The sequence below is a fragment of the Mauremys reevesii genome, linkage group 1 (genome assembly GCF_016161935.1).
Source record: "Mauremys reevesii isolate NIE-2019 linkage group 1, ASM1616193v1, whole genome shotgun sequence".
NCBI lineage: Eukaryota > Metazoa > Chordata > Testudines > Geoemydidae > Mauremys > Mauremys reevesii.
In genome coordinates this window covers 5,872,007-5,892,543 of record NC_052623.1, presented here as the reverse complement: position 1 = coordinate 5,892,543, position 20,537 = coordinate 5,872,007, and the positions used below count along the sequence as shown (strand labels likewise).

The 20,537-nt window shown below is 46.3% G+C and overlaps 2 protein-coding genes across 3 annotated transcripts; both read right to left on the bottom strand.

Moving 5' to 3' along the window:
- Positions 1 to 1,196: 1,196 nt before the first annotated feature.
- Positions 1,197 to 6,006, bottom strand: LOC120370748 (olfactory receptor 52R1-like). Of its 2 annotated transcripts, XM_039485879.1 has the most exons (2): positions 5,966 to 6,006; positions 1,197 to 2,115 (listed from the first exon to the last, which is right to left on the bottom strand). In XM_039485879.1, the coding sequence occupies exons 1-2, from the start codon at positions 6,004 to 6,006 to the stop codon at positions 1,197 to 1,199; spliced, it is 960 nt and encodes a 319-aa protein (XP_039341813.1). The 2 variants fall into 2 exon arrangements, with proteins under 2 accessions (XP_039341813.1, XP_039341821.1); XM_039485887.1 differs by lacking the exon at positions 5,966 to 6,006 and having other exon boundaries at positions 1,197 to 2,144.
- Positions 6,007 to 19,643: 13,637 nt separating this feature from the next.
- On the bottom strand, positions 19,644 to 20,537 carry LOC120388188 (olfactory receptor 52R1-like; the record flags this gene model as incomplete). Its single annotated transcript, XM_039509855.1, has 1 exon — positions 19,644 to 20,537. A coding segment is annotated over one exon (894 nt), but the record flags the coding sequence as incomplete, so codon positions are not given.

Below are 20,537 nucleotides of genomic sequence, written 5' to 3'. Positions count from 1 at the left end.
GAATACAACACCTACACGCCATTCCCTGCCTCTGTCCCTTCACCACCCTGGAACATTCTTTGGGATTTAGTCAGAGCCATTCTGGGGTTCCCAGGGGTCACCTCCTGGAACTCCTGGCTCCTCCTCCAGCTGGAGTCTGTCTCTCTGCTGCAGCCAGAGCCCTGCAACCAAAGAGTCCGCTCTGCTGCCCTGGTGCCTCTCTCCTACGCCAGCTTCTTCTGGCTCATCCAATCTCTCTGTTTTTAAAGGGCTGGACCAAAACCTCCTCTCTCTGTTTCCTCTTCGGGGGAGGTGCCATTCCTTCCATGCCCACCCAACTGGCTTTTATCTAGAATACAGTTACTTCTTTCTTCTGTCTGGGCGATATCTCATTAAGTGCTGATAGTCTTTAATGACCAACCTATTTATAGACAGATGCCTCCATCTCCGCATCCTGCCCCTTTGCACAAGTTGTGTGAGTGAAGAGCACAGGAAAAGCCCAAAGACACAAGGATACAGAGGGCTCACTCAATCAAACATGAGCTAACATGGTTTCCACCCATCTGGGTTTTACCCAGACAGTCAGGGGTTTTGGCTTCTGTGTCTGGGTGCCAGTTAGGGTTGCCAAGTACCCAGTTTTGAACCAGAAAGTACGGTCAAAAAGGGGATCTGGTAGTGTCCAGTTACTGCAGTGTGGGAGATGCCTTGGGTTATTAACTCATGTCACCCCTGATCATCCTGGGCTGTCTCCTAACTGCAGGCAGGCGCTTTGTCTGGCTGCAGGAGTGCATGTCTCAGACCCGGAGCAGAGGGATCCCAGTCTGAGCAGGGAGGGAGGTGGAGACAATCTAGTGAGTGATGGGGGAGGGGAAGAGAGGAGCAAACGACGGGGTGGGTCCCTCGGCCTTGATGGACTAGGTGGCTCAGATGGAGGGGAATTGGGGAGGGAGGTGGGGCAGAGGGGAGACCTTGGTGGAAGAAGCAGGTTAGGGGGCAAAGCCTCAATATTCCACTTACTAGCACTTATAAAGTGGAAACCATAGGAGTTGTACATAGACAAATTCCCCAGTTTGTCATGCTGACAGAGCACAGTAAGGTCAGGAAAGGATTTAATGTCTCGTTGACTGTCCAGTAACTGATTCAGGGAAGAGGGTCTGGCACCATGTCACCAGCCAGTGGACCTCAGTCTGAGAGTCAAAGCACAAGGAGAAAAATCTTTAGGTCCCTCTATGAGTAAAGAGTTGGAGCAGCCTGTTCCGGATCTGTTTGGTCCTCACCCCATAGATGATGGGATTTAGCATGGCGGGCACCAGGAGGTACACATTGGCAATGAGAATGTGGAAATGCAAGGCCAAATTGTGCCCAAACCGGTGCATGAGGAAGGAGAAGAGAGATGGGATGTAAAAGACTAAGATGACACAGAGGTGGGAGCTGCAGGTCCCAAAAGTCTTCAGCCGGGTGTCTTTTGTGGGGAGGCTGAAGATGGCCCTGAGGATCTGGATATAGGACACGGCGATAAAAAATACATCCAGACCAGTCACGAAAAATGCCACAAAGAGGCCATAGTAACTACTAATGCGGATGTCGGTGCAGGCCAGCTTCACCACGGCCATGTGCTCGCAGTAGGTGTGGGGGATGATGTTGGTTCTGCAATATGGCCACTGCCTCGCCAGGAATAGATGGGGCAGTACGAGCATGCCACCGCGCAGCACCACAGCCAGGCCGATCTTGGCTACCACGGGGTTTGTCAGGATGGTGGAATGCCTTAGGGGATCACAGATGGCCACGTAGCGATCCAAAGCCATGGCCACGAAAATCCCAGACTCCATCACTGAGAAGCAGTGAATGAAGTACAGCTGGGTGAGGCAGGCACTGAAATTGATCTCCCTGGAATTGAACCAGAAGATGCTCAGCATTTTGGGCAGGGTGGAAGTGGACAGGACCAGGTCGGTGATGGCCAGCATGCAGAGGAAATAGTACATGGGCCCATGGAGGCTCGTCTCCCTCTTCACAATGAACAGGATGGTGAAGTTCCCCAAGATGGCTATAGCGTACATGGTGCAGAAGGGGATGGAGATCCAGACATGGGCTGCCTCCAGGCCAGGAATGCCCAGCAGGATGAAGGTGGAGGGGTTGGTGAAGTTGGTTGTGTTGGAATCTGACATGTAGCAGGGGAGAAATTCCTGCATGTACCGTATGTCCTCTTGACTTTCTTTATGTGCCAAGGTCTAGGATGATGGTCGCGGGACAAATGCCTGGATGGAGACATAATGTTAATATGAGACACTGCATGCACCCCATCTACAGTTGAACCTTAGAGTTATGAACTGACTGATCATTCACAAATCTCATTTAAGCCATTATGCAATCAAAGAGCAGCAAAGCCAAAACAAAAACAAGAAAAAAAGGCAAATACAGGACACTTCTGTATTAAACATAAACAATTAAAATATGAAAGGAATATTTAAAAAAAAAGATTTGAGAAGGTTAGGAAACAATGGAAAAGCTGGTATTGGAGTAGTTAAAAAAAAGTCTATGAATATAATTCATTCAAGTCAGCAACATGGTTTATGGAAAACAGGTCTTGTCAAATACAGCTGATTTCATCCTTTTATGAGATTTCATGTTTGGCTGATCAAGGGAAACGCACAAACGCAATAACCTTTGATTTCTCTGAGACATTTAATCTGAACACTATTCAATATCAGCAGTGCATACGTAAAAGGAACTAAAAGCTGGCCAATTGAGAGATCTCAGATAGCAGTTGTCAATGGGCTATTGTCAGTGAATGGGGTTGTTTTTAGTGGGGTTCTGCAGAGATAATTTCTAGGCCTAATGCTATTCAAAGTTTTCATCAATGACGTGTAAGGAAATGGAAAATCACTGTTATCCTTGGATGCATGCAGAGGGTGGGATGAGTTGGAAGGCAGTGGAAGGACTTTACCTCTGCATGTGGCATTGGTTAAAATGACTGTGTCCCATTCTGGGGTCCACATTTCAAAAAGGATGTTGAAAACTTGGAGAGGATTGAGAAAAGAGCCACACAAATGATTGGAAACTGGAGAAAATGCCTCACAGAGCAGGAGAGATTTAAAGAGCTTCATCCACTTATGAAAAATACGATCAAACGGAGACTTTCATGGGGAGAAAACTGTGGGTACTAATGGGCTTTGTAATCTAGTGGAGAAAGGCAGAGCAAGGCCCAATGGCTGGAAGCTGAAGCCAGACAAAATCCAGGTGGAAATAAGGGCCAAATGTTTAGCACTGAGGGATGCTTTCCTGTAAGATCTGCTTGAGGGCTCGTCTACACATAAAACGCTACAATGGCACTGCCGTAGCACTGCCCTACAGTTCCTCACATCTCCTTGTCAATTGCTGGAAATGGGCCATTTTCATTACCACTACAAACAGTTCTTTTTCTTTCCTGCTGATAATAGCTCACTTTAACTGATCACTCTCCTTATAGTATGTATGGTAACACCCATTGTTTCATGTTCCCTGTGTATATATATATCTTCCTACTGTATTTTCCACTGCATGCATCCGATGAAGTGGGCTGTAGCCCACAAAAGCTTATTCTCAAATAAATTTGTTAGTCTCTAAGGTGCCACAAGTACTCCTGTTGTTTTTGCGGATACAGACTAACATGGCTGCTACTCTGAAAAAAAGTGCTCATAGTGACGGCAGGGGCTCTCTAATCAGAATAGTTCATCCACCTCCCTGAGGGGTGGTAGCTAGGTCGATGGAAGAATTCTTCCATTGACCTCATGCTAACACGGGGTTAGGTTGATATAGATACATCTCCAATGGATGTGGATATTTTTCTGTTGCACAAAAAGGTAATGCAAATTTCTTTTGCACTAGCAGAGGCAGAGCATGCAAGTCACAGGAGGTGATAGTACTGCTCTACTAGGTGCTGGTTAGGCTTCAGCTGGAGTATGATGTTCAGTTCTGGTCACCAATGTATAGGAAGCTTGGTTAGAAACTGGAAAGGATCCAGAGGTGAGTGACAAGGATGATCAAGGGGATGAAATGCAAGCCATAAGGGCAAACACTGAAGGAACTGGGTATGTTTAGTATGGGAAAGAAGACTCTTATGGGGGACATGACAGTGGTCTTCAGATACCTGAGAGGCTGTCATAAAAAAGATGGAGAAAAATTGTTCTCTTTGGTCACAAAGGGCAGGACAACAGGCAATAGACTGAAACTACAGCAGAGCAGATTTAGAAAAAATCTCAGGAAAAACTTCCCAACTGTAAGAACAGGAGGAATATGGAACACATGCCTAGGGAGCGCCTTCACTGCAAGGTGTCAAAAGGAGGCTGGATAACCAGCAGTGTTGGATGGCTTACAAACAACAAATCCTGCATCTCAGCAGGGGACTAGGTTAGATTACCCTGTGGTTTTATGGTTCTATGATTTAACATCCTAATGTAGACCAGTCCTTAGTCAAACATAAATCTAGGCTTATACAGGGGTAACAGGGTGAAATGTAATGGCCTGTGTTATACAGGAGGTCGGACTGGATGATCTAAATGTCCCTTCTGGCCTTAAAGTCTATGACTCTATCAATAAAAAAGTAGATCAAACATTTATATTTACTCTGTCTCATAACACATGAACAAGGGAACATTCAGTTACATCGAAAGTCTGCACATATAACATTGACAAAATATTTTTTCCATAATATATATTTGGCCTGTGGAACTCCTTGCCACAGGCATTATTGGAGCAATGAGCTTAGCTGAATGGGATTTACAAGTGGATTGGTCATTGTAAATTGTGCTGATGGCACCGATCTTAGTTAAGGTTGGCTGACACCCTCAATTATAAGACCTCATTTTCAGTTTGCCAAACTTTAACCATTTCGACTGAAATTTCCCATGCTGGGTATCTGCTTCTGGCAGAATTGTTCTTGAAAGTTTCAGGCATAGCAGTTAAGCCAACTTCTCTAACGAAGCTAGGGAAGAAGAGTCTTGGCAGTGAGGAATAGTATCTACATGCCTTACAGCAGATAAAGTTCAGGGAACAGTGCCCCCCCAATTAACAGTAAGAGCCCTATGACGGAAGAGGAGGAGGTGAGAGTCTGTGCATTAACTCACAGCTGGCTCCAAGGGGAGTTTTGCCTAAGGGGGCCTGAGTAACGTACGAGCCAGGGCCTCAGAATTTGATCTTGTATTGTACATCTACTGACACCTTCCATCATGAAGGATCCCCTGTGCCAGTGAAATGCAACACTTTGGGGCTGGAGGCCATCAGACATGGGGACCCAGACAAAAGCGACATTTTGGCCAATGATTCTGGAGCCAACTCATCACCTGTGGCAAGAGCCCTGGGATATTTAAAGCTGCGGAGAGTGGAAAGTTCTGCAGACTTACTCTTTATCAAATCAGTCCCACGTTGCACTGGGTTTGTTGACCAGGTGAGCTCCTCAGCAGGAGATGGGTATCTGTGAATTGTGAGATGGAAGTGTCTTCCCTGGGAATCCCTTTTAGGTAGCCGTGTCCCACATCTCTCTCAGCCCAGCATCTGCATCAATATCTGAGGCCGAGAGCCAACACAGGTGTGTGCACCATTTATAATACAGCTCTGTGCAATCCCAGTGGGGTTAGCTCAGTCTCTAGCAGAGATGTGGCATCTGAATGTAGACAGGCTGGAGACAAGCGTGCCTGCGCTTCTGTGTTTTTTGTCCAGCTTTAGGAATAAACAGTAATTAAGGGACTTTCCCAGAGGGAGATGAGAACTCTTGGGCTCTGTGCTGAGTCAGAGAGGAATTGGCTGCTCTGTGTATTTGTGTATATTTAAAATCATAGTTGATTACTAAGAAAACGAAGGATAATGCCTATGTCTCCATAGCGTCTGATACACTGTATATGTCCAGGATGGCTGGGTAGATAATAGATAGACAGCTCTGGAGACAGATGTCTGAAGGGAGACAGGAACACATCCTGCAAACCGACGGGGCTGTTGCTAAGGGATCACAGATCAGTAATTCTCATCAGTAACTATCATCATACTGTGCAGCATCTTTCATTGAAGGATCCTAAAAACAACTAGCAAAGGAAAGTAACTACCAACGTATCCCCATTATATAGGTAATTAAACTGAGGCACGGGGAGATGTGACTTGGTGAAGGTCACACAGAGAATAAGTGGCAAGATGACAGACAGAACTCAGGAGACCTGACTTCTCTGCCACAACTATGGTCTCTCTGTCACACCAAGAGTGAAATGGACTCACACTGTAGCAGGCTGGGAGAGGGATCCTGAGCCTTCACCATCCTCTCAAGGTGAAACTGAGGTTTGCAGGAGTAGCCAGAGTTTGTCAGCTCCCCACTCCTGGGAAGTGTGAACTCCAGGACTTCACTTTTACTCCCACTCAGAAACTTGGCATCACATCACAGTCACTGGGGTCACTTTGGGGGAACAGAGTTATTAAAAGTAACACCAGCAGAATGTTCCTGTGGATAAAATCATAGAAGATTAGGGTTGGAAGAGAACTCAGGAGGTATCTAGTCCAACTCCCTGCTCAAAGCAGGATCAAGCACAACTAAATCATCCCAGGCAGGGCTTTGTCAAGCTGGGCCGTAAAAACTTCTAAGGATGGAGATTCCACCACCTCCATAGGTAACCCATTCCAGTGCTTCACCACCCTCCTAGTGAAATAGTGTTTCCTAATATCCAATCTAAGGATGGAGATTCCACCACCTCCATAGGTAACCCATTCCAGTGCTTCACCACCCTCCTAGTGAAATAGTGTTTCCTAATATCCAATCTAGACCTCACTGAAACTTGAGACCATTGCTCCTTGTATTGTCATCTGCCACCACTGACAACAGCTGATCTCCATCCTCTTTGCTACCCCCCTTCAGGTAGTTGAAGGCTGCTATCAAATCCCCCTGCCCCTCTTGCTCTTCTCTTTTGCAGACTAAATAAGCCCAACTCCCTCATCCTCTTCTCATAAGTCATGTGCTCCAGCCCCCTAATCATTTATGTTGCCCTCTGCTGGACTCTCTCCAATTTGTCCATCTCCCTTCTGTAGTGGGGGGACCAAAACTGGACGCAATACCCCAGATGTGGCCTCACCAGTGCTGAATGATGGCTGCCAACTAGACATCAAGACATTGATCACTATCCGCTGAGCCCAATGATCTAGCCAGCTTTCTATCCACCTTATAGTCCATTCATCCAGCCCATACTTCTTTAACTTGCTGGCAAGAATACTGTGGGAGACCGTATTGAAACTTTGCTAAAGTCAAGATAAATCACATCCACCACTTTCCCCATATCCACAGAGCCCGTTATCTCATCATAGAAGGCAATTGGGTTGGTCAGGCATGACTTGCCCTTGGTGAATCCATGTTCACTTTTCCTGATCACCTTCCTCTCCTCCAAGTGCTTCTAAATGGATTCCTTGAGGAGCTGCTTTATGATTTTTCTGGGGACAGAGGTGAGGCTGATTAGTCTGTAGTTCCCTGGATTCTCCCTCTTTTCCTTTTTAAAGATGGACACTATATTTACCTTTTTCCGATTGTCCAGGACCTCCCCCAATCACCACAAGTTTTCAACAGTAATAGCCAATGGCTCTGCAATGACATCAGTCAACTCCCTCAGTACCCTCAGATGCACTGTATCCGGCCCCATGGACTTGAGCATGTCCAGCTTTTCTAAACAGTCCGTAACCTCTTCTTTCACCACAGAGGGCTGCTCGCCTCCTCCCCATACTGTGCTGCCAGTGCAGCCGTCAGGGAGCTGACCTTGTCTGTGTAGACCGAGGGATAGAGAGCAGCCAGGGGCCTGTCTCCGTCACCCCAAAGGTGCCGTGGAATAAGGAGGGCCCTGTAGGCAGGATAGAGACTGGATTTGTGTTTGTGTTGGATTTCTTCTCTTCCTCTCGGTTTGTTTCCTCCCAGGGTCTCCCAGGTGGAATTGAAATCTAATGTTTTAGGCTGAATCAGACTTTCCCGGACTGCCCCAGCTGGAGGGTTCTTGGATTCCCATAGTGAACTGTTCTGCCTGCTCACCTGGCTAATCAGGGTTATCTGTAGCTGCCAAAAATGGTTTGACCTTCGTCTGTAGCTAAAGGCAAAGGGATGGGGGCAGGCCCTGATTTGGCTGCATTATTGTGTTTATTATTTATGATCATTATTTGTACTGGGGAAGCCTCCTGAAGCCCCTGTATAGTTCAGGGTGCCTTTTGCTGGGTCCTTGGCAAACTCAGAAGAATGTCCTGGGCCATTAAGAGCAGAGCATCTGTTTGGGGCAACTAGACTGGGGCTAGCAAGAATGGGCCATCGAGTGGTGGCTGCACCTATTGTCAGAGTGCTACCGGTGTGGTGCTCTGCTTTCTCCTTGTTGATATCACTCGGCTGTGTGCGTGTGTTCCCTCTGTGTGCTGCCCCAGCTCTGCGCAGATAGCTGACACAGCAGACCCGACGACAACCCCCAATAACCACAGAGTCCAGTAAGATGCAAAGCCATGTCGACTAGGTTTATTGTGATCCTGGACACAATTGCAGTTCCCTGTAGGTTTCTTAGCCTAACTCAGGGCACACCATGAGAAAGTGCCTCTTGGCAATGGACCCGGCTCAGTCAGTGGCGGGACTTTCCACTGCCCCCTTGGCCGGACAAAGACACCGCCCCAGGGGTACATTCTTATACACAGGTACAAACAAGTTACACATCGCACCTGACGTATTGAGGGGCCACCCCTCTACGTAGCAAGGTACAACCCCTCTACGTAGTAAGGTGCCGCCTCTCACCTTGTACATGTTAGTTCGAACAAAACACCTCTTCTATCATATTACCCTTTTGCCACTGTCATTGGGATGCGTCAGCCTGTTCCTTGTTATTTGTGTGGAGTGTACGAGTATGTGAATGTTCTGATATCTAGTGTTCAGTACCTTTTAGGTACATATCTTCTTGCAGCACCAGCCCTTTCCTTGCCAGCTTCTGTGAGCAGGGCCTGCCTCTGGCTCACAGCTTAACTTTGCTTTATGTTAGCAAAGTCTTGACCATTACTTTAGTTCAGGCCTCAGGCCTCATACCAGGCCTCTGATACCAAGGTTTATATCTTAGGGCCTCCTCTTACTACAGCACCAAACACACAGCTGGAGCGCATGGCTCTCCATTAGCTTTTGTAACTCTGATTTACTTCTAATCATGCCTCCCTTCTTCGAGTGCAGACTGTGCCTCCTTCTGATGAATTCCCAAGATAACATCTGGTACTAGAGGGGAGACCAGAGGCCAGGGATAACAGGGCTTTGGTGAAGGAAGGAAGGAGCCATCCTGGATATGGAACAACTGAAAGCCCAAAAGGCGTTGAAATTCTCAGGTAATGTCCAGGAAGACATTCAGGCAGAGCTTTGATAATTCTATGTAAGCAACTCAGTTTGGTGAGAAAGGAAACCAGCAGAAATTTTCAATCTTCTTAAACATTGCAGGGCTTGTGGACTTCTTTACTAGCCTGCAACTCAGGCTTTGTCTGCACTGGCACTTTTGTTCGTAAAACTTTTGTCTGTCAGGGGTATGAAAAAACACCCCCTGACCAAGAAAAGGGCCAGTGTGGACAGCGCTATGTCAGCAGGAGCCGCTCGCTGGGGAATGGTTTAATTCTGCCGGCAGGAGAGCTCTGTCCCATGGATGTAGAGTGGCTACACAGGAGAGTGGGGCAGGGGCAGTGATACAGCTGTCCCACTGTAAGGTGTGTGGTGTAGACAGAGCCTCAGGCAGGCAGAGGGAGCCGGTTATTACACGTTTTGCAGAAAGGTGAAGAGCCTTGTGTAGCGCAACAGAGCAAAACATTCCAAGGGGGAAAGTTTCACTTTAGAAGAGAAAAGTGAGGTGAGTCCTTTCAAGAATTCCTAAAGATGTGAGTGGGGGAACGGTCCCACTCTCGTCGGGACCTTTTCTGGTCTATTCACAAACCTGGCGGAATTCACTAATGAAAGGATATGAGTACTTGATCCTTCTTGCTTACCCTTTATCTCACTCCTGCCTGACCTTGAGGGCTCCCTGTCCACTCTCCTGGGTGGCAGAGTCCTCATAACGCCAATAAGGCTGGCACAGGATTCCTGGGGGGGATGGACCCACGCTCTTGTTATGGTCACTTAGGACAGGGGCTAGGGTGTCCCCAGTTCAGGGTACTCTCTCCACACCAGGCGCTTCCCTGACCCACTGATCACTGCATGTAGTTCAAGCAAATACAAGTTATTAAACAGCAACCAATTTAAAAAATAAGAAAAAGAATGGAAAAGATTAAAGGAAAACATGTCACCCCCACTCCGTGGGCACAGCGACACCACAAACAGCTGTCTGTGGAATGTCAGGGCAGTGCACAGTCCACCCCTCACACCTCCGCGGCCTTCTGCCCAGTCCCTGGCTGTGCTGCAGGGATGCCACAAGTTGGATATTTGCTCTGGTGGTGGCCACACGCCCTCAGGCTCTGGGTGCAGGACCTTTCTTCCCAGCGTCATCTCCCTCCCCCCTTCCGGTGGGTTAATGATCCCCCCACCCCCAATCTGGCCTGCAGAGCCTCTTGGATGGGGGCATCTCCCTTCATTTGACCCTCTGCCCAGGGTCCCCCTCACTATCCCCAGCTGCTCTCTACACCTGGCTCCACAATGCTCCAGCCCCAGCACTGCTGATACTTGGCCTCCAGCTCCCTGGGGTGCTTCTCTGGCCCCTCTGGTTAGGGCGCCCACACCTCTGCTTGCAACTCAGATCTCTGGGATGTTTCTCTGGCTGCTGTGGCTGCTCCCAGCGTGGACCTGCTCCCTGGGATGCTTCTGCGACCGCCCCAGCTCTGCCCGGCATGGCGGTTCCCCAGCTCTCCTTAGCATGGCCCTGCTCTGGCCCTGGCATCCCCAGCTCACACGGAGGATGGGACCACCCTGACCTCCCCCTTGGCCTTCCTGTGCTGTCAGTCAGGCTGACTGGGAGCGCTGGCCTCTCCCCATTGCCCTGGGGCCTGTCACTCTCAGGGGCCTGGTTTCCCATCGACCATTCATTTAGGTACTGAGAAAGGGCCAATCAAAAATCCTCACTAAGTTTTACTGAGGGGCCAACAGTCCCGACATCCCCCCTTGCTAAAATTCTGCCACAGCCATTATATTACCACCAGCACATCTGGGCCCCATATTAACAAGATTAACCAGCATCACGTTATATAAAAATGCCATTAACTATCAATAAATGAACATTTAACATCCCATGTCCACTTCTTTCTACTCTACATGACAGTATTCATTAAAACACCACATAGAACAAATAACATAATCCTCTCTAGGTTTAACAGGAAGTACACCCCTGGTAGTTCTCTGGGACCTTCTTACAACTGGTGGTTTGTTACCCAATTTTTCTATTCCCTTGTCCCCGGGTTACACCAGGACCATTTGAGGGATCTGTCCATTTTCATCAGGGTTTGGGTTTGCCCCATTGGTTTCAGTCTCCTTGGGACACGCTTCTCTATCCCTCCTATGAGCCCTGATCAGAGTAAAAGTCCAATATTTATCTGGTCCCTATGTACAACTCTCCCAGGTCCAGTTGGGATAGTGAAAACCAGCAGTTTGGGATTGTTGTGGGTGACCACAGTGCGGGGATTTGACTCACACTTGTCCTGTTTTTTTTTATTATGTCCCTGGCATCTATGGCTGTGAAATAGGTACATGGTTACCAGGTCTGATGAGAGCCCCACTGGACTTTTCCTTTTCCTACTTTGGGCTGCAACTTTAGTTCTAGTGAGAACAACTTTGCCGGCTGTTTTGGCCTATCATGGACACCTTTGAGCCAGTCATTGAAATTGGTCACCTCATCCTTAGAAAAAAAAGACTTCTTGATATTTCTCTGGCAGCACTCTTAAGTTAGCCACCTGTACAAGAGACAGCCCTTGGAGCACCGTTTGAACTGGAACTGGCAGTCCCATGCCATCCAGAATCATATCAATAATCCACATCTGCGTTTGCATGCATGCCAGGGCCAACAGAACATTGCTCTGTAGGACACCAACAGCCTGCAAGAGGTGGAAGTGATCCTTTTCTTAGGATTGTTCCCATTCCCCTAAAACCTGTGCCACCCCATTCTGTATGGAAATTAGCTGATCTAAGGATACCTTCGGGGCACTGCTAAATCCTTTAGGTGTTGACCCATAGCTTTCATTTTATTTTCAGCCACCTCCTCATTTATATATAAAGAACTCCTGCCCCAACACCATCTGTTCCTAAAATGTCCCTTTCCTTTCGATCCATATGGGGTCTAGGAATATCATGAAGATTTATCCAATTCCTCTATACTATGATTGAATAAACTTTCCACAGTGGGGTTCTATTATTGACATATTTGATAAGGTAACATCCACAATTACCTTCTTCAGGGTGTGGGCTGGATTAATTACCAATTGGTTCTTTACGTTGGTTTCAACCACATATGCTCCAGTTTAATTATTTATAGGTGGTTCCAAAATCCACATCTCCATGCATTTTACTCCATGGGGTCCCCAAAGGAGCCATTTTCCTGTCATACTGGGTTACATAGAATCATAGAAGATTAGAGTTAGAAGAGACCTCAGGAGGTATCTAGTCCAATCCCCTGCTCAAAGCAGGACCAAAACCAACTAAATTATCCCAGCCAGGGCTTTGTCAATCTGGGCCTTAAAAACCTCTAAGGATGGAGATTCCACCACCTCCTTAGGCAACCCATTCTGGTGCTTCAACACCTTCCTAGTGAAATAGTTCTTCCTAATATCCAACCTAAACCTCCACCACTACCACTTGAGATCATTGGTCCTTGCTCTGTCATCTTCCACCACTAAAAAGAGCCTAGCTTCTTCCTCTTTGGAACCCCCCTTCAGGTAGTTGAAGGTTGCTTTCAAATCCCCCCTCACTCTTCTCTTCTGCAGACTAAATAAGCCCAGTTCCCTCAGCCTCTCCTCATAAGTCATGTGCCCCAGGCCCCTGATATTTTTTGTTGCCCTCAGCTGGACTCTCTCTGATTTGTCCACATCCCTTCTGTAATGGGGAGCCCAAAACTGGACACAATACTCCAGTTGTGGCCTCACCAGTGCTCAATAGTGGCTGCTGTGAAAGTAGAATGAATTATATTGTAGAAGTAGAATGAATTAAAGAAATGCTGTATGTTCCTTTAAGCAGGAATGAGGAATGTTGAGATAAAGTTGTCAGGAAGAGGAACATTAAGGTATTGAACAATGGGTCCACTTAAACTGAAGGTGGGACATTAACAGGAGATTGGTAAGAGTTAATAAGGACATGAGACGTGTCTAGCCTCAGGTAAATTTATCAGTTCACACCCTTTCAGCTGTATAAATAAGGTGGTTTGAGCCTTGTATGGCACTCACATTTTCTGGGTGTATTAGCAAAGGGCTTTTGCTAATAAACAGAGTGGTCTGACAAATTGTGAGTCCTGAGTCTGACTTTGACACACTGCCAACTAGACATTGAGACATTGATCACTGTCCGTTGAGCCAGATGGTCTAGCCAGCTTTCTATCCACCTTATAGTCCATTCATCCAATCCATACTTCTTTAACTTGCTGGCAAGTATACTGTGGCAGACCGTATCGAAACTTTGCTAAAGTCAAGATAAATCACATCCACCACTTTCCCCATATCCACAGAGCCTGTTATCTCATAATAGAATAAAGACTTCCCTTGATCTTCTGGCAATGCTCTTACTAGTGCAGCGCAATATACTCTTAGCCTTCTTGGCAACAAGGGCACACTTTTGACTCTTATAGAACCGTAGAATCATAGAATATTAAGGTTGGAAGATGTGATGGGTTGGATCACAGAAACCCCCTTGGGGCTGCCAACTGATGTGCCAAGACTACTTATGCCCCTGCTTTCCCTGCCAGCTTGGGACTCCAGAACCCTGCCTGGTTGTGCCAGACATGCTTGTCGGCTACAAACACAGACTCAGGTCTGAACCACGTCCTACAGACTGCAGACTTAAATGAAAGCAGCTTAAGAAGTGTTCCTGTCTCTGACACTCAGATGCCCAACTCCCAGTGGGGTCCAAACCCCAAATAAATCCATTTTATCCTGCATAAAACTTATACAGGGTAAACTCATAAATTGTTTGCCCTCTATAACACTGATAGCGAGATATGCACAGCTGTCCCCCTGCCCCCGCCATACATACTCTGGTTTAAATAATAAGTAAAAAGTGATTTTATTAAATACAGAAAGTAGGATTTAAGTGATTCCAAGTAGTAACAGGCAGAATAAAGTGAATTACCAAGCAAACTAAAATAAACATGCAAGTCTATCCCTAATACAATAAGAAAGTGATTACAGATGAAACCTCACCCTCAGAGATGTTCCAATAAGCTTCTTTTACAGACTAGCCTCCTTCTAGTCTGGGTCCAGCAATCACTCACACCCCCTGGTTACTGTCCTTTGTTCCAGTTTCTTTTAGGTATCCTCTGGGAGTGGAGAGGCTATCTCTTGAGCCAGCTGAAGACAAAATGGAGGGGTCTCCGAGGGGTTTAAACAGACTTTCTCCTGTGGGTACACACTCCTCCCTCCCCCTGTGTAGAATCCCAGCTACAAGGTGGAGGTTTGGAGTCATATGGGCAAGTCACATGTCCATGCATGACTCAGAACTTATAGGTAGCAGCCATGGTTCACATGCTAACTTGTATGTCCTCAGGTAGACTTCTTATGTGGATTGGAGCCTTTCAAGATCCGTTGTCCATTAGGTGTGTCTTGATTGAACACTTAACTTGCACATTCTTCTTAAAGAAGCTGACCACATGCCTTACTAAGGCTATTTAAAATCAAACCAGTATACAGCCAATATTCATAGTTCAAATACAAAAATCATACATGCATACAAATAGGATGAATAGATTCAGTAGATCGTAACCTTTACAGAGATATGTTGTATGTCATATGTAGCATAAAACATATACCAGTTATGCCATATTTACATTCATAAGCATATTTCCATAAAGCCTTATGGGGTGCAACATCACACCAGTCATCAAAACTGGTCACCTCATTCTTAGAGGAGATTTCTTGATTCTTCTCTGGCAGCATCCTTCAGTTAGCTACCTGTGCACCCCACACCCTTTGCCCTTGAGTTAAGAAGACTCACCGGTACTCTTCCTTTGATAGCATTATTCAGTATATTGGATTGCTGGAGCCCATAAGGTAGGCTTGCCCCAGATGTTGGCTCCACAAGCACTCAATATCCATTGTTTTTTCCTGGTATCCAGCAGAGTTCATCAAGGATCTTCCCTCTCCAACCTACCCCACGGGACCCAGGGGATAACTCTACCTCGCCGCTGGAGCCAGTACTCTACTCAGAATAGCATTCTTCTTAGAGTGTCCATGATATTTCATCCTCATAGTTCCTTCTCCAGGCAACTTTTTTTGATATTACTTTCTGAGTCTTTGGCTAGCTGTACTTGAAAGTCTTTTTGGCCTTCCTAATTATGTGTTAACACGTCATTTGCCAGAGTTTATGCCTCTTTCTATTTTCCTCAATAGAATTTAAATTCCACTTTTTAAAGGATGCCTTTTTGCCTCTTACTGTTTCTTTTACTTTGTTGTTTAGCCACGGTAGCTCTTTTTTGGTTTTCTTACTATCTATTTTTTAAATTTTGGGTATACATTTAAGTTGAGCCTTTGTTATGGTGTCTTTAAAGAATTTCCATGCAGCTCGCACAGATTTCACTTTTGGCACTTAACTATTTATTTCTGTTTAACTAATTCCTAATTTTAGTGTAATTCCCCTTTGTGACATTAAATGCTACAATGCTGGGCTGCTGTGGTGTTTTCCCTGCCACAGGGATGTTAAGTTTAATTATATCATGGTCACTATTACCAATGCTTCACTTAGGACTAAATCAAGAATTGCCTTTCCACTTGTGGGTTCCAAGGACTAGCTGCTCCAAGAAGCAGTCCTTTAAGGTGTCAAGAAACTTTATCTCTGCATCCTATCCCAAGCTGACATGTACCCAGTCAATATGGCAATAATTGAAATCCCCTATTATTATTCAGGTTTGTTTGTTTTTAATAGCCTCTCTAATCTCCCTGAGCATTTCACAGTCACTATCACCATCTTGGTCAGATGGTCGGTAATATATTCCTACTGCTATATTCTTACTATTCAAGCATGGGATTACCATCCATACAGATTCTATGGCACAGTTCGTTCATTTAAGATTTTTATATCATACAACTCTGCTTTCCTTCATATATAGTGCCACTCCCCCACCAGCACGACCTGTTACATCCTTCTGATATATTTTTTACCCTGGTATTACTGTGTCCCATTGATTATCCTCATTCCACCTAGTTTTTGTGTTGCCTTGTATATCAATATCCTCATTTAATACGAGGCACGCTAGTTCACCCATTTTATTATTTAGACTTCTGGGATTTGTATATAAACACTTTAAAAAATTGTCACTTTTTAACTGTCTGACATTTCATGAGGTAATTGAATGGGACTCTTTCTCATTTGACTGTTTCTCATCAGATCCTACCTGTATTTTATCATCCATAGTATCCTCTTTACTAGGACATAGAGAATCTCCATTAATAGATTAGCCACTAAGTCATGTCTCTGTCCGAACCATGCGGTCCTCCGCACCTGTAGGCTTTCCCCCCACCCTTAGTTTAAAAACTGCTCTACGACCTTGTTAATTTTATGTGCTGCCAATCTGGATCCACTTTCCTTTACATGGAGTCCAGCCTTCCTGTATAAGTGTCTCCTTTCCCAAAAGGTTCCCCAATTCCTAATAAAACTAAATCCCTCCACCCTCCACCATCATCTCATCTATGCATTGAGACCCCACAGTTCTTATTGTCTTTTTGGCTCTGTGTGTGGAAGTGGAAGCATTTCAGAGAATGCCACCGTGGAGGCCCAGGATCCTATGTCCTTTCTTATGTCAGTGATACCTCCCAAGCACTGCACATAAGTATATCTAGAGGCCTCGAAAGATCCGTAATTTTCACACCTGGCAGGCAAGTCACTATGCTATTCTCCCGGTCATTGCAAACCCAGGTATCTATGTTTCTAGTGATCAAATCCACCAAAACTATTACCTCTCTCTACCTATTAAAAGAAGTTCTCTCACTCGGAGAGGTATCCTCAGTATGAGAAGGTCCCATGACATCATCTGGAAGGAAGGTCCCAATTGCTCCAGTTTCATGTTCTCCTTCCCTGAGACTTTCATCCTCAACAGCACAGAGGTTGTCAGGCCAGGGGTGGGACCATTCTACTCTCTCCCGGGAAGTCTCATCCAAGTACCTCCCAGTCTCCCTTAGCTCCTCCAGTTCAGTCACTCTGGTCTCCAAAGCCCATACATGGTCCTTAAGCTTGCAACTCCCACTGATTTGGGTGTTCAGGAGCTCAGCTAATGGGCTGGAGAGAGGTATCTATTTCCATGTGGGATTGTCAGCTGTGAGCCCTCTGTTAAAGCAAGGTGCCTAGGACAGGTCAGCGTTTTCTAGTGAGAGACCCAAGAGAGACATGAGAGACTCAGATCCAAAATCTTTGTTCTACCTGCTTTGGAGCAGAGACATAAACACACATCTCCCACATGAGTGCCCTGAGCACCCCGCAAATGGCTATTCTGGGTGGGGTGCTCAGTCTCTCCAGCTTCAGCTGTTCCACTTTATACAAACAAACATTCAGCAGAGCAGGGATTTGAATCTGGGTCTCCCACATGCCAGGTGAGGGTTCTAAACTGCTGGGCTATTGGGATATTCTGGCATTGCACACACATGGACACACATGCAAACAGACACACACACAGACACACGTACACACGCATACACTCGGATGCACACACACTGACCCACATGCAAGCCCACACACAGTCTCACATGTGCACACACACCTGGATACACACACACAAACACACACACACCCATGGATGCACACACACACATGCACACACACACTTGGACCCACGTGCACACACAAACACACATGCAGATATGGAGTCATGTGCACACATACACACATGGATGCACACACATTCCCAACCTGCAGGGCCCCATCCAGGAGGCATGGTCTGAGAATACCTAACAGATCAGGCCTGCTGGGGAGATGGAGGGGAGATACCTCATTGGAGAATCCCAGCAGAACTGAGACCTGAGTGAAGACTTTGAGCAGCTCGTTAGCTGTGGAGCTGTGTCAGCACTCAGGTTACTTTGTGCAGGCTACTGGCAGAAACCTAGGCTCCTACAGGGTAAGGTAGCAGATGAACCGGGACTTTGAAGAAGACAGCAGTGCCTAAGCTCAGTATTTACCTAAATGCCTTTGTGGATCTAGCTCTGGCCACCTTTCTGGAAGAGGCTTAAATCAAACACAAGTTAAGGTTGTTCAAAGCCAAGGACGCTGGCTGGTGATGCTTAGAGGAAACAGCCAAGTTCACGGACGTCCACCTGTCACTTTTAAAAACCTCATTCTTCCTTTCATTGTACAGGTTTCCTGAAGCAAAACAATTTTTTATCTGCTCTTCCTTGTAAAAAGTATCTTCTGTCAGGTGTCAACGGGAAAGTTATGATTTGTTAAGTGTTCCTGGGTGACAGCCCTAAGTGAATAAAGCCGGGCAGAAATGTGTTGAGGGCCAACAAGGACACTTTGCTCTCACAATGGGCCATAGAAGAAACACACCTCTGTAAGAATAAGATCAATGGCTGCCCCTGTGAGTTATCAAGAATGTTAGGACATGTGATATGGTCATGTGACCCTGGACTCCAACTTGGGCCAGTAACTTTGCACAAAGAGATGCTATGGGCTTTGTTTTGGGATAGTAAAATTTCATACACAGGACAGAGGATATTAAAGGACCCCTCAGAGATCTCCATTTTATCTTCATTTCTCTGGACTGGGTTTCCAAGAAGGAAGCTCTGAAGAAGGTCTGATGAACCCTGACCAGCTTGGGTAATTTCCAGAGATTCTTTTGCAAGCCAGCAATTTATTCCATTACTGCTATGACCCTAATCTATGAACTCTGCAAAATCACTTGTATGTATCTGATCCATTAAACATTATATCTCTTCTTCTTTTCTTTTATTCTTAAATCTTCAGATTTTAGTTATTAACAGATTGGCAGCAGCGTGATTATTCGGTAATATCTTAGTGATGTATTTGCCTTGAGATTAGAATATGATGAAATTTCTTTTCACTAACAGCTCATTATGGAGTCCACTGTCTGGATGGTGAGGCAAGGACGGGGAGGCCTATGGAGACTGCATTTTTGGTTTCTAGTTAACCAATGTGGTGAAACAGAACTTTACATTTGTTGCTGGCTTGGTATAATCTAATGCTAGAATAACTAACAGTCTGGGGTGAGTCTGCCCAATTTCTCAGCAGTTTGTCGTGAATTTCACATCCTCAGCTGTGTCCCACTGGAAAAGAGGGCAGGGAGTTGGAGGAATAAGCGGGGCAGGGCACAGGGCCTCAGAGGTCTACTTAAAAGCAATTAGAAAGGCAGGAACCCCATGAGTTAATGAGTTGTTCACAGACTGATTCCCCAGTCTGTCATGTTGACACAGCACAGTAAGGCCAGGAAAGGATTCAATGTCACTTTGACTGTCCTGTAATTGATTCAGGGAAGAGGGCCCAGCACTGTCTCACCAGACAGCTCTGCATGGACCTCAGTCTCAGAGCCAGAGCACGAGGAGAAAAATTAGATGTATTTATGAACAAAGAGCCGGAGCAGCCTGTCCCGGATCTGTTTGGTCCTCACACCATAGATGATGGGATTTAGCGTGGGAGGCACCAGGAGGTTCACGTTGCCAATGAGAACACGGAAATGTAGGGCCACATTCTGGCCAAACCGGTACGTGAGGGAGGAGAAGAGAGCTGGAATGAAAAAGGCTAAGATGGAACAGAGATGGGAGCTGCAGGTCCCAAAGGTCTTGATCCGGGCATCCTTTGTGGGGAGGCTGAAGATGGCCCTGAGGATCTGGGTATAGGACAATGCAACAAAAAACATATCCAGACCCTTCACGCAGAATAGCACAAAGAGGCCGTAGTAACTACTGATACGGGTATCAGCGCAAGCCAGCTTCACCACTGCTATATGTGCACAGTACGTATCGGGGATGATGTTGGTTTCACAGTATGGCCACTGCCTCGTCAGGATGAGATAGGGCAGTATGAGAATGCCACCACGCAGCACCACAGCCAAGCCAATCTTGGCCACCACATGGTTTGCCAGGAGGGTGGAATGTCTGAGGGGATCACAGATGGCCACATAGCGATCAAAACCCATGGCCACGAGGATCCCAGACTCCATCACTGAGAACGAGTGAATGAAGTACATCTGAGTGAGGCATGCACTGAAATCTATCTCCCTTGAATTGAACCAGAAGATGCTCAGCATTTTGGGCACCATGGATGTAGACAGCACCAGGTCGGTGATGGCCAGCATGCAGAGGAAATAATACATGGGGGCACGGAGGCTCCGCTCCCTCTTTACGATGAACAGGATGGTAAAGTTCCCCAAGACGGCTATGGTGTACATGGTGCAGAAGGGGATGGCGATCCAGACATGGGCCATCTCCAGGCCAGGAATACC